The 14,110-nt window shown below is 45.7% G+C and overlaps 1 protein-coding gene and 1 long non-coding RNA gene across 9 annotated transcripts in view; one reads left to right on the top strand and one right to left on the bottom strand.

Annotated features, from left to right (window-relative positions):
- The window catches only part of LOC135365326 (uncharacterized), a 38,449-nt gene extending 36,357 nt beyond the window's left edge, over nt 1–2,092 (bottom strand). The window contains exon 1 of one of the 2 annotated variants that reach the window (XR_010412944.1): nt 1,145–2,092. This is a non-coding gene — a long non-coding RNA (uncharacterized LOC135365326). The remainder of the gene's footprint in view (nt 1–1,144) is intronic. The other variant, XR_010412945.1, reaches the window with a different exon arrangement.
- A 155-nt stretch (nt 2,093–2,247) lies between these two features.
- HNRNPH1 (heterogeneous nuclear ribonucleoprotein H1) lies at nt 2,248–11,545 on the top strand. Of its 7 annotated transcripts, none has more exons than XM_064595760.1 (14): nt 2,248–2,366; nt 2,849–2,977; nt 4,310–4,465; nt 4,677–4,820; nt 6,389–6,527; nt 7,467–7,645; nt 7,728–7,799; nt 7,856–7,989; nt 8,140–8,275; nt 8,677–8,736; nt 8,829–8,888; nt 9,597–9,689; nt 10,162–10,211; nt 10,807–11,545. In XM_064595760.1, the coding sequence occupies exons 2-13, from the start codon at nt 2,881–2,883 to the stop codon at nt 10,209–10,211; spliced, it is 1,320 nt and encodes a 439-aa protein (XP_064451830.1). In that variant the 5' UTR covers nt 2,248–2,366; nt 2,849–2,880; the 3' UTR covers nt 10,807–11,545. The 7 variants fall into 7 exon arrangements, with proteins under 7 accessions (XP_064451830.1, XP_045746406.1, XP_064451828.1 ...); XM_045890450.3 differs by having other exon boundaries at nt 8,829–8,918; XM_064595758.1 differs by lacking the exon at nt 10,162–10,211.
- Nucleotides 11,546–14,110: the final 2,565 nt, after the last annotated feature.

The raw sequence follows: 14,110 nt of genomic DNA, 5'->3' as shown, positions 1-14,110 counted from the left end.
CATACAATTACATTTAGTTTTTTAAAGATTTTATTTATGGGCACCTGGGTGGCTCAGTTGGTTAAGCGACTGCCTTCGGCTCAGGTCATGATCCTGGAGTCCCGCTCTTCCCTCTTGTGCTCTCTCTCTCTCTCTGACTCTCTCTCAAATAAATAAAATCTTTAAAAAAAAAGGGATTTTATTTTTTTTAAGTTTTTTAATTTATTTATTTGAGAGAGAGAGAGAGAGCACAAGAGGGGGTAGGGTTAGAGGGAGAAGCAGACTCCCTGCCGAGCAGGGAGCCCGATGTGGGACTCGATCCTGGGACTCCGGGATCATGACCTGAGCCGAAGGCAGTCGCTTAACCAACTGAGCCACCCAGGCGCCCAAGGATTTTATTTTTGAGTAATCTCTACACCCAATGTGGGGCTAGAACCAACAACCCCAACAAGATCAACTCTTGCTCCACCAACTGAGCCAACCAGATGCCCCCATTCTCATTATGGAAGAAAATCCCAGGAAAATATAGAAAAAAATTAGGAAAAATAAACATCTTAGGAGTGTGGCCATATTGTTAAAAGGTCAAAACATGATTTTTTAATGCACTATCAAGGAGATTAGGGTTTTTTCCTCATCTGATCATAAACCAGTGTTCCTTGGTCATTTAATAAGACCAGAACTCTCAAGTGCTGTAACCTATTAAGAAGACACCTCTGAATGTTAATTGTACCTCAATTAAAACAAAAAATTAGGAGAAAAAACCTCTGGGAGGTGTCTTTGTGATATGGTGGAGAGAGCATCCAAGAGCAGTAAGTGTTCTCCTTACTTTTCAATCACCCAGAGATAGACCTACTGTCTGGAAGATTTGGGAGTCCCACATCTTGGTGACTCCAGCCAAAATGCCATTTTCTCTAGCTCTGTTTTCACCTGAGGGCAGGCAGCATTATTAATCCTGCCTGTTCCTTCGGTGTCCTTCTCCCTTCCGGCCACTGAATTTTCCTTTACAAAAACAGCTCCTAGTGCCTCCTGTTGAAGACCTGCTACTGTCTTCCCCTTGCACTTTGAGTTGACCGCCTTGCACTTGGAATTAAGCTCCTTGCCAAGACCTAAATGGCAGGTCAAGAGCATTTCAAGATCGGGCCCTTCCCTACCTCTGGGATCCTACCTAGGATCACCGTTCCTCTTTACTCCATCGGTGTCTTTCTCTAGTTTTCTCAACCCTGTTTTCGGACTCCAGACCACTGCACCTCGGCGGGGACACGCTGCGCCCGCATCTTTCCGTGGCGGCATTCGGAGAGGCCTTCACTCACCGTCCCACGCTACCTCCTTGTGAACGTGTTTATGGCCTGTGTCCGTCAGGCCCGAGCGGGAGAGGGCAGGCGCGTCGGTTTTCCGCAGTGCTGGTGGGAATCACGAACCTCACTCATCTTGTGCCATAGGCGCACACGGGGAGACCCGGGGTCATTTTCCCAGTGTCTCCACCCGGGAAATGCATCTAACGGTACCCACTTGGCCTTGGAAGAATTGAGCGGGAACCCGCTCAGACGAGCGGAGTCTGGCGCTCACGAGGCGCAGCGGGACGCGGCGTCCGGCCACCGCTTCTCGTGCGAGCGCCCCGCGGCGTTCAGGGCCCGCCTACCCCGGGGCGCCGCAGCGGGGGTCGCGGGGTGCGAGTTCGTTAGGGCAAAAGCGGGGTACAGGACTGAGGCACGGGCACGGGGACCCCGCGCGGCTCCGGGCCCCAGGTCCGACGGTGGCAGGTAAGGGGAGCGGAGGCATACACGCCTCGGACGTGCTCCTGGTGTTGCAGCCCCCAGGAGAGGCCCAGGGGGTCACGGGCTGGCTCTAGGGAGAAAAGGGGTACAGGAGGCACCAAGGCAGGGAGCGACTGTCCCTTCAGGTCGGCCCGGGGCGCGGATAATAGGCTAGGGAAGGGGTAGGAACACGGCCACCTCACCACCCACCTCACAACCCAGAGCGCGGGACTGCCTTACATACGGTCCCTACGGGGAATTGATTGCCGCCATTCCCCTCCCCCACTCTGGCGGGTAAGGCGACGGAACGGTTTGAAGGAAGACGCATGCGCGTGAAACTAAATTGTAAACCAAGTTCAATAATCGCGGGATGGCGCAGGCGCAAAAAAGCCCAGCGGGTTTATAGAGGTGGGAGGGGGGGGAATGAGCCCCAAACGCATGCGCATAATAGTGCGCTGGCTAGAGTGGGGGCCGGCTCATGGAATTACGCATGCGTCTAAGCTCTGTGTGACGCAAGGGGGCGGTGCGGGCACCTAGCTGCGCGTGCGCAGAGCTTGTTCAAAGGGCCTTATTTAGGTTGCGCAGGCGCCTGCTGGCCATTTCTTCTCAGCCACGCCGAAGTCGTGCGTTCGGGTGAGTGTTTGTGGCTCTGTGTTTGGCGCCCAGCGGCCCCCGAGGATGCCATTTTTGGGAGGATTGCTTGCCCCGAGACCTCTGTAGAGCCTGGGGGGCCCTGGCAAGGTGCGGGCTGCCGCGTGGAGCCAGCAAGAGCTCGCCGAGTGGCGGCGGGGCCGCCGAGGCCTGCAGGCCGCGCCGACTCTATTGTGTGAGATGTCGGAGGAGGCGGAGCGGAAGCGGCCGCCGCCATTTCCTTGCCTCCACGCTGGCGCTAGGCCAGGGCCCCCTCGGCTTGGGGCAGTGGCACCTGGTGTCCAGAGCGGCTGCGGGGGCCTGGGCGCAGGCCGAAGGGGTGTCGAGTGTTGGAATCGCTGGGGTTCGGGCGTCTGCACGGGCTCGGCTCTTCCTCGGGCCCCGCAGGCCGGCGGCCGCCTCGAGCCCGGAGGGCAGTTTAAGGTGATCATTTTCCCGGTCTGACGCTCGTCCCCCGCCTGCAGTCTGTGTCGACGCCAGGACCCACGAGGAGACGATGATGTTGGGCACCGAAGGCGGAGAGGGATTCGTGGTGAAGGTCCGGGGCTTGCCCTGGTCTTGCTCGGCAGACGAGGTGCAGCGTTTTTTTTCTGGTGAGTTTGAAGCGGAGGCGGGAGTTCGCCGCCGGGGCCGGCCGGCGGGCGGGCGAGCGGGCGGGCGGTCGGTCGAGCCGGGAGGCGGGCGTGCCAGGGCGGGGCGGGCCGGGCCCGGGGCGCCCCCTGGTGGGGCGCGGGCGGCAGCCGTTCCCGCTGGGCTGCTCGCGCCTTGCCGGGCGCTGTTACGCAATGGAAATTGCGAAAGCCCCGCCCGCCCTCCGAGCCCTCGGGGCGGGGGGAGGGGGAGTGCGGCCTCGGGAGGATTTTTTTGTCGTCTTCGCTTAGTCTAAGCGCTAGTGTTTCTACGGCTGTCTTTTCGAAAGGATAAATGGGATTTCGCTCTCCATCTTGGGAAAATTGTCCAGTTAGCTGGGCAAACAATACATTTTGCAAATCCTTAAAGTATTACAATTTACTTCCACTTTCGGTATGTCCTTGAAGCGGGGCTTTCGACTTCAGAAAGTTAAAATGTCACTTCTTAATTTCAGAAAATTTTCCTAATCAAGATTTGGTAATTGTGAAGAGTTTTTGCCCATCTAGTTCTTGATCTGGCTCACTTTACAGTTGAGGACACTGAACCCCAGGGAAGTTCACTTGCCTATGTAGCTTTTTTCCAGTATGCAGGTTTCCTGAGTAATTTCTACCAAAATGTCCTTGTTCTTATTGTTAGTGTGAGTTTAGACTGATACAGATATATTTGGGAGAAATTTGCAGGTTTTGGAAGGACACTTGTAGGATTGACCTACTATCTGAATTTAGCATTGGTAACGGAAAACGACCTGTAAAACGAGAACCAAGTACACTGGAAGCCACCTTGCAGTGAGCAAGACTGGGTTTGGCTTCAGCTGTGCAACTTGGAGCATTTTAGCTTGCTAACATTGATCCCCTTTTAGGTGAGTATTGGCCCTGCAATTTGGATTCGCAGGAGAAATTGTATGTTGCTGCCAGTAAGGTAAAACCATCAAGTGCCCCAGACTGAAACTTGAAACCAGACTAAGAAAATGGCATAAAATCAGAGTCCAGACTTAAGTTTATGAGAGGTTACAAAGGATGTTCAATGGAGAGGACTTGGAGATAACTTTAAGAAATTGCTTTGACTATTGGATTTTCTTGATGCAATGGGAAGGTGTCCAGAGAATAAGAAAGTTTGGGGGAAGATAAGTGCTTAAGTATTGGAAAGTGGCCCTGGGAATTGGTACTATGGGTCATTCTAAGCTTTGTAGAAGAAGCTCTGCTTTGTAGCAGGGGAATAAACAGGCATTTCATCTGTATCACCCAGAGGTGGTTTTTTAGTTTTAAATTCTGTATTAACGGTTGTTTTCTTTCCAGACTGCAAAATTCAAAATGGGGCTCAAGGTATTCGTTTCATCTACACCAGAGAAGGCAGACCGAGTGGCGAGGCTTTTGTTGAACTTGAATCAGAAGATGAAGTCAAATTGGCCCTGAAAAAAGACAGAGAAACTATGGGACACAGATATGTTGAAGGTTTGATTTATGTTGCCCTAGTAACAGTAAATAAAATATTAAACACATAGAGCTCTATCTTACCCCTTCTGAATTTTAGGTATTTGACCGCATGGAAATGGTCATCTAAGGGAGTTTATGGCAGCTCTTCCTAGATTATCTAAAGACCTAGGAAGTCTGAACTTTGTTCTCTAACTTTCCAAAATTGACTAATTCTAAGCACCTCTTTCAGTATTCAAGTCAAACAACGTTGAAATGGATTGGGTGTTGAAGCATACTGGTCCAAATAGTCCTGACACGGCCAATGATGGCTTTGTACGGCTTAGAGGACTCCCCTTTGGATGTAGCAAGGAAGAAATTGTTCAGTTCTTCTCAGGTATGTAGTTGTGTTTGATGCTGAGCAGTGAGTTCTGGCAAGCTTCTGGCAACATGTGATTTAATAGACCTTAAAGTCCAGTAGCTTAAGATACTTAAACAGGTGTGAGTATGTGCAGATGAATTAAATGTTTTCTTCTTCCTGGAGACCTTCAAATAATTTAAGCCCATCTTAAAGGTGGAAATTAAGTACTTCCAAAATGCTAAGTTTGCCTATATTTAGTGTTGTAGTTCAGAGTAGATCTTTGAGGATTGTCCTCGACAGCTTAACTACTTCCCTCACAATGCTGTTCAGCAAAGTACCAAGTAAAGGTAAGATTCCTTAACGTTAGATTAGTATCAGTTAGGTTGTTGTAATTTGTGGCAAGCGCCTATGTCTTAAGACACGTTGGGTCATGGGCCCAGAAATGTCTCTAATGGTCTAATTCTCTTCATGGGGGGAAAAAAACCCACAACTTTTATGGTTCGTTTAGCCAGGGAATTATATAAACTTACTAAAAGTCGGTCTAATGTAGGAGTAGTTTGAATATAGTCTCAGTATCAAATACAGAAAGTGTTTTTGAAATTGTTCTGGGCCTAAAGTATTTGAATGTTTTTATGCTGAAGAGCTGATAAAATTGCATGTTTAGCAGAATGTTAGATAACATACTTTAAGTAACTTTTAATATTCATGATGTAATAAAGTGGAATTAAGAACAAGAAATCCTTTCATGGTTCAGTGTAGTATGTATTAAAATCTTGATTTAGATATGTTATCAGGTCCTAATATTTTGCCAGAATTTTTGAAATCAAGTCTGTTTTGATTGTTTTTGTCTAAATTGGTGAGAATTGAATGCTATCTGTCAACGTTAAATATGAACATAATTTCATATCTTCTAGGAAAGTGCTTTAAGCCCTTTTTGTAAGCTTGGGAATGTATCCACGGAAAGGATTTTTCATAGACGGAATTTCCAGAAGTGAATCATACTACTGTTAGAGCATAAGAGTGCATGATTGTGCTGTGTAGATCAGTTGTTTGTTGAAAAGTTTAGATTGTATGTTTGTCAATTATATGACTTAAGCAATGTTTCAATTTGTATATAAAATGTTTAAATGTGTAATTTTTTTTAAAAAGTTGAAGTTCCACTAACTTAAAACATTGAAATATAAAAGGTAAAAGGTGTGTTTTAAGTTTAGTAACTGTTGTATTTAATGCTTGAAACTTTATTAAATTCTTCTGTAATTTTCAACATTAATTTGCATAGATTAGAGTGTTAATTGTTGAATTCTTAATGCATCCTGTGTTCAAGTGTTTTTTGTTTTTTGTTTTTTTTTTTGTTTTTATTTTGTTTTTTTTGTTTTTTTTTTCTTTTACATACTATGCCATGGGGTGTGTTAAGAATTGAGTTATACTTTGTAATAATGGAACTTCATATTATTACAATGCATATGTAAAGAGTTACTTGTTGAAAGCATACCGTTCACCTAAAGTTAAAATTCTGGTTTATTTAAAGCTATAAGAAGAATCATTTTTGGGCTTGTGATGTTAATATTGCCCCCCTACTGGGGTTATTTGTCCTTGGGTTGAAGGGTTGGAAATCGTGCCAAATGGGATAACATTGCCGGTGGACTTCCAGGGGAGGAGTACGGGGGAGGCCTTCGTGCAGTTTGCTTCACAGGAAATAGCTGAAAAGGCTCTAAAGAAACACAAGGAAAGAATAGGGCACAGGTGGGGATGGATGGTTGGTTGGATTTGTCACTTTTCTTATGGTAAACAATTAAATCCATATTCTCTCTGCTTAGAAGGAAGAAATCTATTTTCTAGTCCCAATTGATTGATGTTTTGCCACAATTTTCAAATTTCCTGTGTTAAAAGTCCCATAATGCATTGAGATGAAAGTTTAGGTTTTAAAATTGTCCCCAGTTAATTTGATCTCCCTGACAATATTGTGAGATTCCTAATTCTAATCACTAGAGTTGAGAGACTATGGCTTTAAAAAATGTTAATGCAAACCTGGCTTTAGCTGTAATAACACCCACCTAGTAAATTAATATTACCATAAGAAAATGTGATACTTTCTGATCTTGTTTTTAAAGTTGAAATGCAACAAACTTTTTCTTGCTGTATAAATATTCTGCATATGTATTAATAAGCATAGCTTTCAAGAAATTGTCACAAAAGGTTTTATTCTCTTTGCTTGTGACTATTTTTCATTGAAGCATGCGCTTACCTATGCTGATTCCTACTAAAAGCATAGGCCTGGGGTATTATTGGCGAAAGGAAATGTGTAGTGTGGGCTAGACTGTTGGTGGAGGCTGGCTTTTTAGCCCACTTGCTATACATGCTGCCAACGATTTAAGACCTGAAATGTTGAAAGTTGAGTGGAATTCTTTCCCTCCTGAGACATTTATAGTACTCCTCTTTACCCCTAAGGTTGGGCTCTCTGCCTCAGAGGAGTGACTTTTACTCTATAAATTTTACATTAAATCTTACAATTGAGTGAATTTCTGGTCATTGCCTATGCAAATATAAGAAATCTGGCTTTAAATATTAGTCAGTTTCATGGCTATGACTACATTGTTTTCTTGTGTAACTAAGTACCTGTATGAAATGGACTAATGTTTTCTCTCCCCTCCCCATCCCCTTCCCTCATGAACAATGCTTTAGGTATATCGAAATCTTTAAGAGCAGTCGCGCTGAAGTTAGAACTCACTATGATCCACCACGAAAGCTTATGGCCATGCAGCGGCCAGGTCCCTATGACAGGCCTGGAGCTGGCAGAGGGTACAACAGCATTGGCAGGGGGGCTGGCTTTGAACGGATGAGGCGTGGTGCTTATGGTGGAGGTAGGTGAGGCCGTGCAGGCGTCGTGAGGTCTGTTCTTCCTGTAACTGTGTTCATTTGGCTGATTGTTCTTCTGTCTTCCAGGTTACGGAGGCTATGATGATTATAACGGCTATAATGATGGCTATGGATTTGGGTCGGATAGATTTGGAAGAGGTAAGGTAAGAATTGAGTTTCTCAGCTGAAGGATACTCACACTCTTGTAAATCTAGACCTCAATTACTGTTTTTCAGGAATGTCTGACCACAGATATGGGGATGGTGGCTCTACTTTCCAGAGCACAACAGGACATTGTGTACACATGCGGGGATTGCCTTACAGAGCTACTGAGAATGACATTTATAACGTAAGTGCCGGATAAATTTACGAGGTGTCTGGTTCAGGATAGCAGTAAAAACTTGGTTTTTATTCTAATTAGGTGAAACAGGTTTAAATTGTGCTTTTTTTGGGTAACGGTGGATCTTTGACTTCGTTCTCTGAAATACCTTGTATTTAGTTTTTTTCACCGCTCAATCCTGTGAGAGTACATATTGAAATTGGTCCTGATGGCAGAGTAACTGGTGAAGCGGATGTCGAGTTTGCAACTCACGAAGATGCTGTGGCAGCTATGTCAAAAGACAAAGCAAATATGCGTAAGTGTGGTTTTAAGTATCTTGGGGTCTCTGTAACAGATGGTTGAATGACCAGTGTTTGTGATAGAGAAATAGTACGGATACATGAGAAATGTGTTCTCCCATAATGGGTTAGTTCTATGGTGTGTGTTTAAAAAGCGTGTGGGTTTTAAAAATTAGTGTGATTGAAAAGGGGTTTGTGGTAACGTGGACTTGAAGTATATCCTTAATTGACAAACTTAGAACAATTTCGATGAACGTTTAAATCAAAAGGCTGGTGGTTGAAACCAGAGTAAGCAGCTCGAATTTTTTTTACCAAAAGTATTTGAAGTTCACGGATCTACTTGTTTAAGAATGTAAAGTGCTTATCTTTTTTCTTTTACCAACAAACACTTTCAAACTTTTTTTTTTTCTCATTTCAGAACACAGATATGTAGAACTCTTCTTGAATTCTACAGCAGGAGCAAGCGGTGGTGCTTACGGTAGCCAAATGCTAGGAGGCATGGGTTTGTGTAAATATCACTTTAGTGTCTTTTTTTTAAGCTAACCTTGTATGCCTTTTCTCTCATTTCAGAACACAGATATGTAGAACTCTTCTTGAATTCTACAGCAGGAGCAAGCGGTGGTGCTTATGGTAGCCAAATGATGGGAGGCATGGGCTTGTGTAAATATCGTTAGTTTTTTTAAAAACCAAAACATTTATACCTATATAAGTCGATTATATGTTAAGTTATGTTTTAAGGAGTTTAGCATAATTAAGTTAGGCAAAGAGATTGCGATTTTAATTTTGTGTCTGGCTTATTTAAATCATTGTGAGTTAAAATTGTTTAGATAACTAGTTTTTAGTAGTTTTGGGGGAGGGGACTGCAGAAACTAGTTAAATTGTCTTAAGTATGAAGTAGAAGTCTAAAATTAATACTTAGTTAAAAGCACAAGGTCAGTAAAGTTTTGGGCATGGTTAGTTGGGCATAATTAGGTGTTCAGTGATAACCTGTGTATGACATAACCTTACTGTATCAAATTATTGGGGGAAAACCCCACTAAATCCCCCAGTTAAGCAATATCCTAAGGTCTTCTCAGAATGCCTCTACTTATGGAATCATGTGGATTTAGTCCTGCTGATGTGCATACTGTTGGCCTTCTGGTTTATAAATGTTTGTCTAGTTCATATGATGGATAGAAAGGTAGTTTGGTCATAGGCGATAGGCAGAGGCAGGAGGCAGAGGGTTATAGAGATACGAGATCAAGACTGGAAAATGATAGATTTAGAATTACAAGCCCGGTACCACCAGGTACCACATTACATACGGAACAAGGTCCTAATGTTCTCTTAACTTAACAGCAAACCAGTCCAGTTATGGCGGCCCAGCCAGTCAGCAGCTGAGTGGTGGTTATGGAGGCGGCTATGGTGGCCAGAGCAGCATGAGTGGATATGGTAAGTGTGCTTTTTTACATACTTGAAATAAGTTTTAGGCAGGTTTCTTTAGATGGGGGAATATGCAGGCTCCTTTTTGGTAAAAGTGGGTTAATAAATGTTTGCTTTTGATCCAAACGTAACTTGTTCTATTATTATTAGCTTAATTTTTGGAACCAATCATTGGGAGGGGGAAGCGTTCTATAAATTAAAACTAGTCATTGCAACTTGGACTAATGTCGAGCCAGAAAACATCTGCCTCCATTTATTAAACAATTAAACTGTTGATTTTTTTTTTTTTTCTGTCTTTTGGTTAGCATTAAATCCATTTTAGATGGAGGGAGAATTTAAATAGTAGAATGGTGGTTGGGTTTAGGACCGTATTTACTAGTCAGTTTTATCCTAGGATTGTTTTTATTTTTATTTTTTTTCAATTGGTCTAAAGAATGGTGATTTTGGTATTATAGTCTTACCCTACAAAATCCTTTTGCAGACCAAGTTTTACAGGAAAACTCCAGTGATTTTCAATCAAACATTGCATAGGTAAATATTTTCTCAAAAAATATAATTTAAATTCCCAATAGCAAATACTGATATGTTGTAATAACACTTTCTATAGCAGTCAATGGCTCTGACTTAACTCCATGGAGGCTGCCATTTTGGGCACAGTGAGTTGCCTTAAGTCCCAACTTTCGTCATCTCACTTCTTGCCCACCATGAATAGGAAAAGCAAGAGACTGCCCCCGTCCTCCCTATTCATACATGCCATTCGATGGACACATTGTGAATGTTTTATGGTAAATTTTTTTTTAAAATGCTTTGCTTAGCTTTAAAAACAACATGAAGTAATTTTTGCAATTTTTGAAAAACACTAGTTTTCCTTTAAACTTAATTTTCTATGTTGATCCTGAAGCATCCGATTAAATGGTAGCACAAGAGTCTGGCAAGTTGGTACTGCAGAGAAAAGGGGTTAATTGAGACTTGTTTGGAGTCGGGAGTCCCCTTTCCCAAACATGCTTCTCGCCACTTGGACAGCAGCCATTTGTACTCGTATACTTTTTAAACTTTTTCTTGGAATGCTCTGTTTTGACTGATGATCTGATGATTCTGCTGACTTGTCACATCGCTCTCTCTGCAGGCAGCCAAGGCGCAGTGAACAGCAGCTACTACAGTAGTGGAAGCCGAGCATCTCTGGGCGTGAACGGAATGGGAGGGATGTCTAGCATGTCCAGTATGAGTGGTGGATGGGGAATGTAACTGATCCTGATCACTGACTCTTGGTCAACGTTTTTTTAAAAAAGTTTAACAGTTTTGCAATACAAGCTTGTGATTGATGCTTACTCTAAGTGGAAATCAGGATTGTTTTAAAGACTTAAGGTTCAGTATTTTTGAACACAAACATTCATCTAGGATGTAACGGAGTAAACTATAACTGTTAAACAATTTTCAGCTTTTCTCTAGTTCTATTGTAGGATGTACTTAAGCAGCAAGTGTATTTAGGTTAAAGCAGTTGAATTATGTTAAATGTTGCTCTTCTACCACATTACATTGAACACTGTTGGGATGCATGTTGAAAGACATGCTTTTTGTAAAACTCAATATAGGAGCTGTGTCTACAATTAAAAGTGAACACATTTGGCATGTTTGTTAATTCTAGTTTCATTTAATAACCTCTAAGGCACGTAAGTTGAAGCTTTTTTTTTTTTTTTTTTTAAGTTAATGGGGGACTTTGAGACGCAACACCATACGTTAGGATTTTGGTCTTGGTGTTTGTATGAAATTCTGAGGCCTTGATTTAAACCTTTCCTTGTATCGTGATTTCCTTTTAGGTGTATTGCGCTAAGTGAAACTTGTCAAATAAATCTTCCTTTTAAAAACTGCACTTTGTCTTGTCTGTGCTTCAGTGTCATGTGGACTGTTTCTTGGTGCTCTCTTCCTGCCTGGGGCGTAGGTGACAGTGGCCCACGTCTCTGGCTGTGGCAGAGAGGCTCGGCAGCCTCCTCTTCCCTCCGGTGCAACTGAAGGTAAACGGAGCTTTTGGGGGCCCTTGTGGAAGGGCTGCGTGTTTGGCGTGGCTGCACAGGACTTAACCCCAACTGCCCTTGCTAAGCGCTTGCACAAAACCCAGGGAGAGGTGGCAGTACTCTGACTGCATGTTCTGCATGTCTCCAGAGGCCTGAGGCAGGCATGGCTGAGAAGGCAGTGCTGGAGGCAAGGGGGGACCCACCAGGAGCTGCCCCTCCCACTCTGGTGGCTTCCCTGAAGTTTTGCTTCCATGGGGCATGGGGGAGAGGGGCTTGTAGAAGGAGCTAGCTTATAAATGGCTTTCAGAGGGAGTCTTTCGGTCTTTGATTCCTAAAGATCAGGTCCACTTAGGGGCAGAATTCATTCCTTATAGTTTTGGAGGTAGAATACCAAATTGCATTTCCGAGCAAAAAGGACTAGTTTAATTCTGTAATTGGAATCCACCTGTTTTGGTAGAACTCTTTGACAACTCTGGAGTAGCTGGCATTAAGTACTTTTTAAAGGGATCATCCCCAAAGTCCCTTCAGTAGATCTGATCTGAAGCCATTTTCACTTGCTGTGACCGTGCTGAAGACTGATGTCGGATGAGGTTTGCTTGGAATTCCGTTTCTAAGAGTCTGTAGATGGCAACATTGCACAAATGTGCATGAAAGGCCCTGCAGGCCCTACCCTGCTCCATGCCCTCCCGTCAGGACTGGGTGCACCCCTGCGGGCTGGTGCTGTCCTACGTGTGCAGTCAGGCTGGCGTACGGAAGTGGTAGACTTGGCACGTACCCTCTAGCTGCTCTTCTGGTTTAGAGAAAATCGTTTTCAGGGGAGGAGGTTCTGAGCATTTGGTCTCCAGCTGTGTTCTAGACCTAGTACTGCCCCCCGGGGTCTTAGCAGAGTCACTCTGTGGAACCGACCCGTGTTGAGAAGGCCCCGGGACGGTTCCTTCCCTGAGTCCTTCAGCTACCTTGTTCTACGTAGGGAACATCTGTGTTGAGAAAAGGCCCGTGGGAAGAAGAGACGAGACTAACTAGATGTGTGGGGAGGAAGGCTAAGTGAGTGCAGAACCGTTCGGCTTTTACAAAGTGAGGCTTGGGCCATTCTGGTGCTTTGGAACCTGCATGAGGAACCACGTGGGCACTTGTTAGCCAGGACCAGAACCTCAGATTCTGTTGGGAGTGGGCGTTCTAACGTGGGCCCCTGCTGTGTCCCTGGGTAACCACAGGCCTGGGCGCGTCAGCTTGAGAAGTGCTGCCCTAGGCCATCTGTGGCCCCTGTCGCCCAGGTCAGGAGGGCTGCCAGACCGCAGCCTAAGGGTTCCATGGGTTCAGGGGCATGTCTGATGCGTGAGGAGAAAAGTTCTGTCTCACGCAGCTGAACACTTGCTAACTGGCACAGCGATCCTGTGTGAATAATGCCTGTCGAACATCTGTTGCTTGTGGGTGGAGAAGGGAGGTGGGGAAAAGAATCCGTTATGGTACGGGAAGAGCACTGAGGGCCGCGCGGTGGTGGGAGCTGTCAGAAGGGTCTAGGATCAGGTATTCTGCTTCCTTTTGTGTGTGTGCAGATGAGCGCTAAGGCCCAGAGGTGAAGTGACCTGCTTCAGGCTCCCCAGCAAGCTGGAGTCCAAATTGGGTGCACTGAGAACAAGGTACAGATCTCTAATGCCAGACCAGTTGCGGGCTGCGCGGCAGCATGTAAGCATCTTTGGAAAAGCTGGGCCCAGAGATTAAAAAGCTGCTCAGAGGAAGTGACAGAAGGGGAGGGGGCCTCCTGGCAGCCGCTCTCGCTGCCATGTACTTGCTGGAAGGAACATGGCTTTGGAGCTGGGCCCGCAACCTCGCTGAGCCGCCCAGGTTCCTGTTGGGAAAGGACAGATCTAAGGGTGCGGCAGATGCGGGGTCAGAACCCACGAAGGAAAGGGCCAGGGGATGAGGGGCAGGGGACTGGGCAGTGAGCAAGGGGAGTCCACCGAGGGCTCCTTGGGTGGACGGGCTAGTCTGGACAGTTCCTTCACCTGGGTATTCGAGAGCCCGGACCAGTCGGGTGGGGGTGAGCATGCGCGGAGCCCATTTTCATAGCCGACAAACAGCACCTGTCCTGGCCCTGCTTGGGAAAGTAAGAACTGGTGGCCCGGCAGGTGCTTCCCACAGGTGTGTCCTTTGGAGTGCACTAGATCAAGCTGTCGTCGTCTGTGTCAACTCCGGGGCCTAGGGAACACCTGAGCTCTGGTGACGGGGGTAAGGTCACTTCCTCCATGCCCGTCCTGTCCTTGGCTCCCCGGGCAGGGCAGGGCCAGCCTGTGCCCTGGGCCTCTCCCCCCCCCCCCCCCCCCAGGTCGGTAGTCCTGGTCCAGACTCGACTCGGGGGTGGCTCTGAGGCCTGCCCCCGAGGCCGTCCCTGTGATGCCGGCAGTTTGTGCACCAGCG

The sequence above is a fragment of the Mirounga angustirostris genome, unplaced genomic scaffold, assembly GCF_029215605.1.
Source record: "Mirounga angustirostris isolate CCGP_5_RB_7025 unplaced genomic scaffold, mMirAng1.0.hap1 SCAF_7, whole genome shotgun sequence".
Taxonomy (NCBI): domain Eukaryota; kingdom Metazoa; phylum Chordata; class Mammalia; order Carnivora; family Phocidae; genus Mirounga; species Mirounga angustirostris.
The sequence above is the reverse complement of the archived record's forward strand: the minus strand, read 5'-3'. Positions and strand labels throughout refer to the sequence as shown.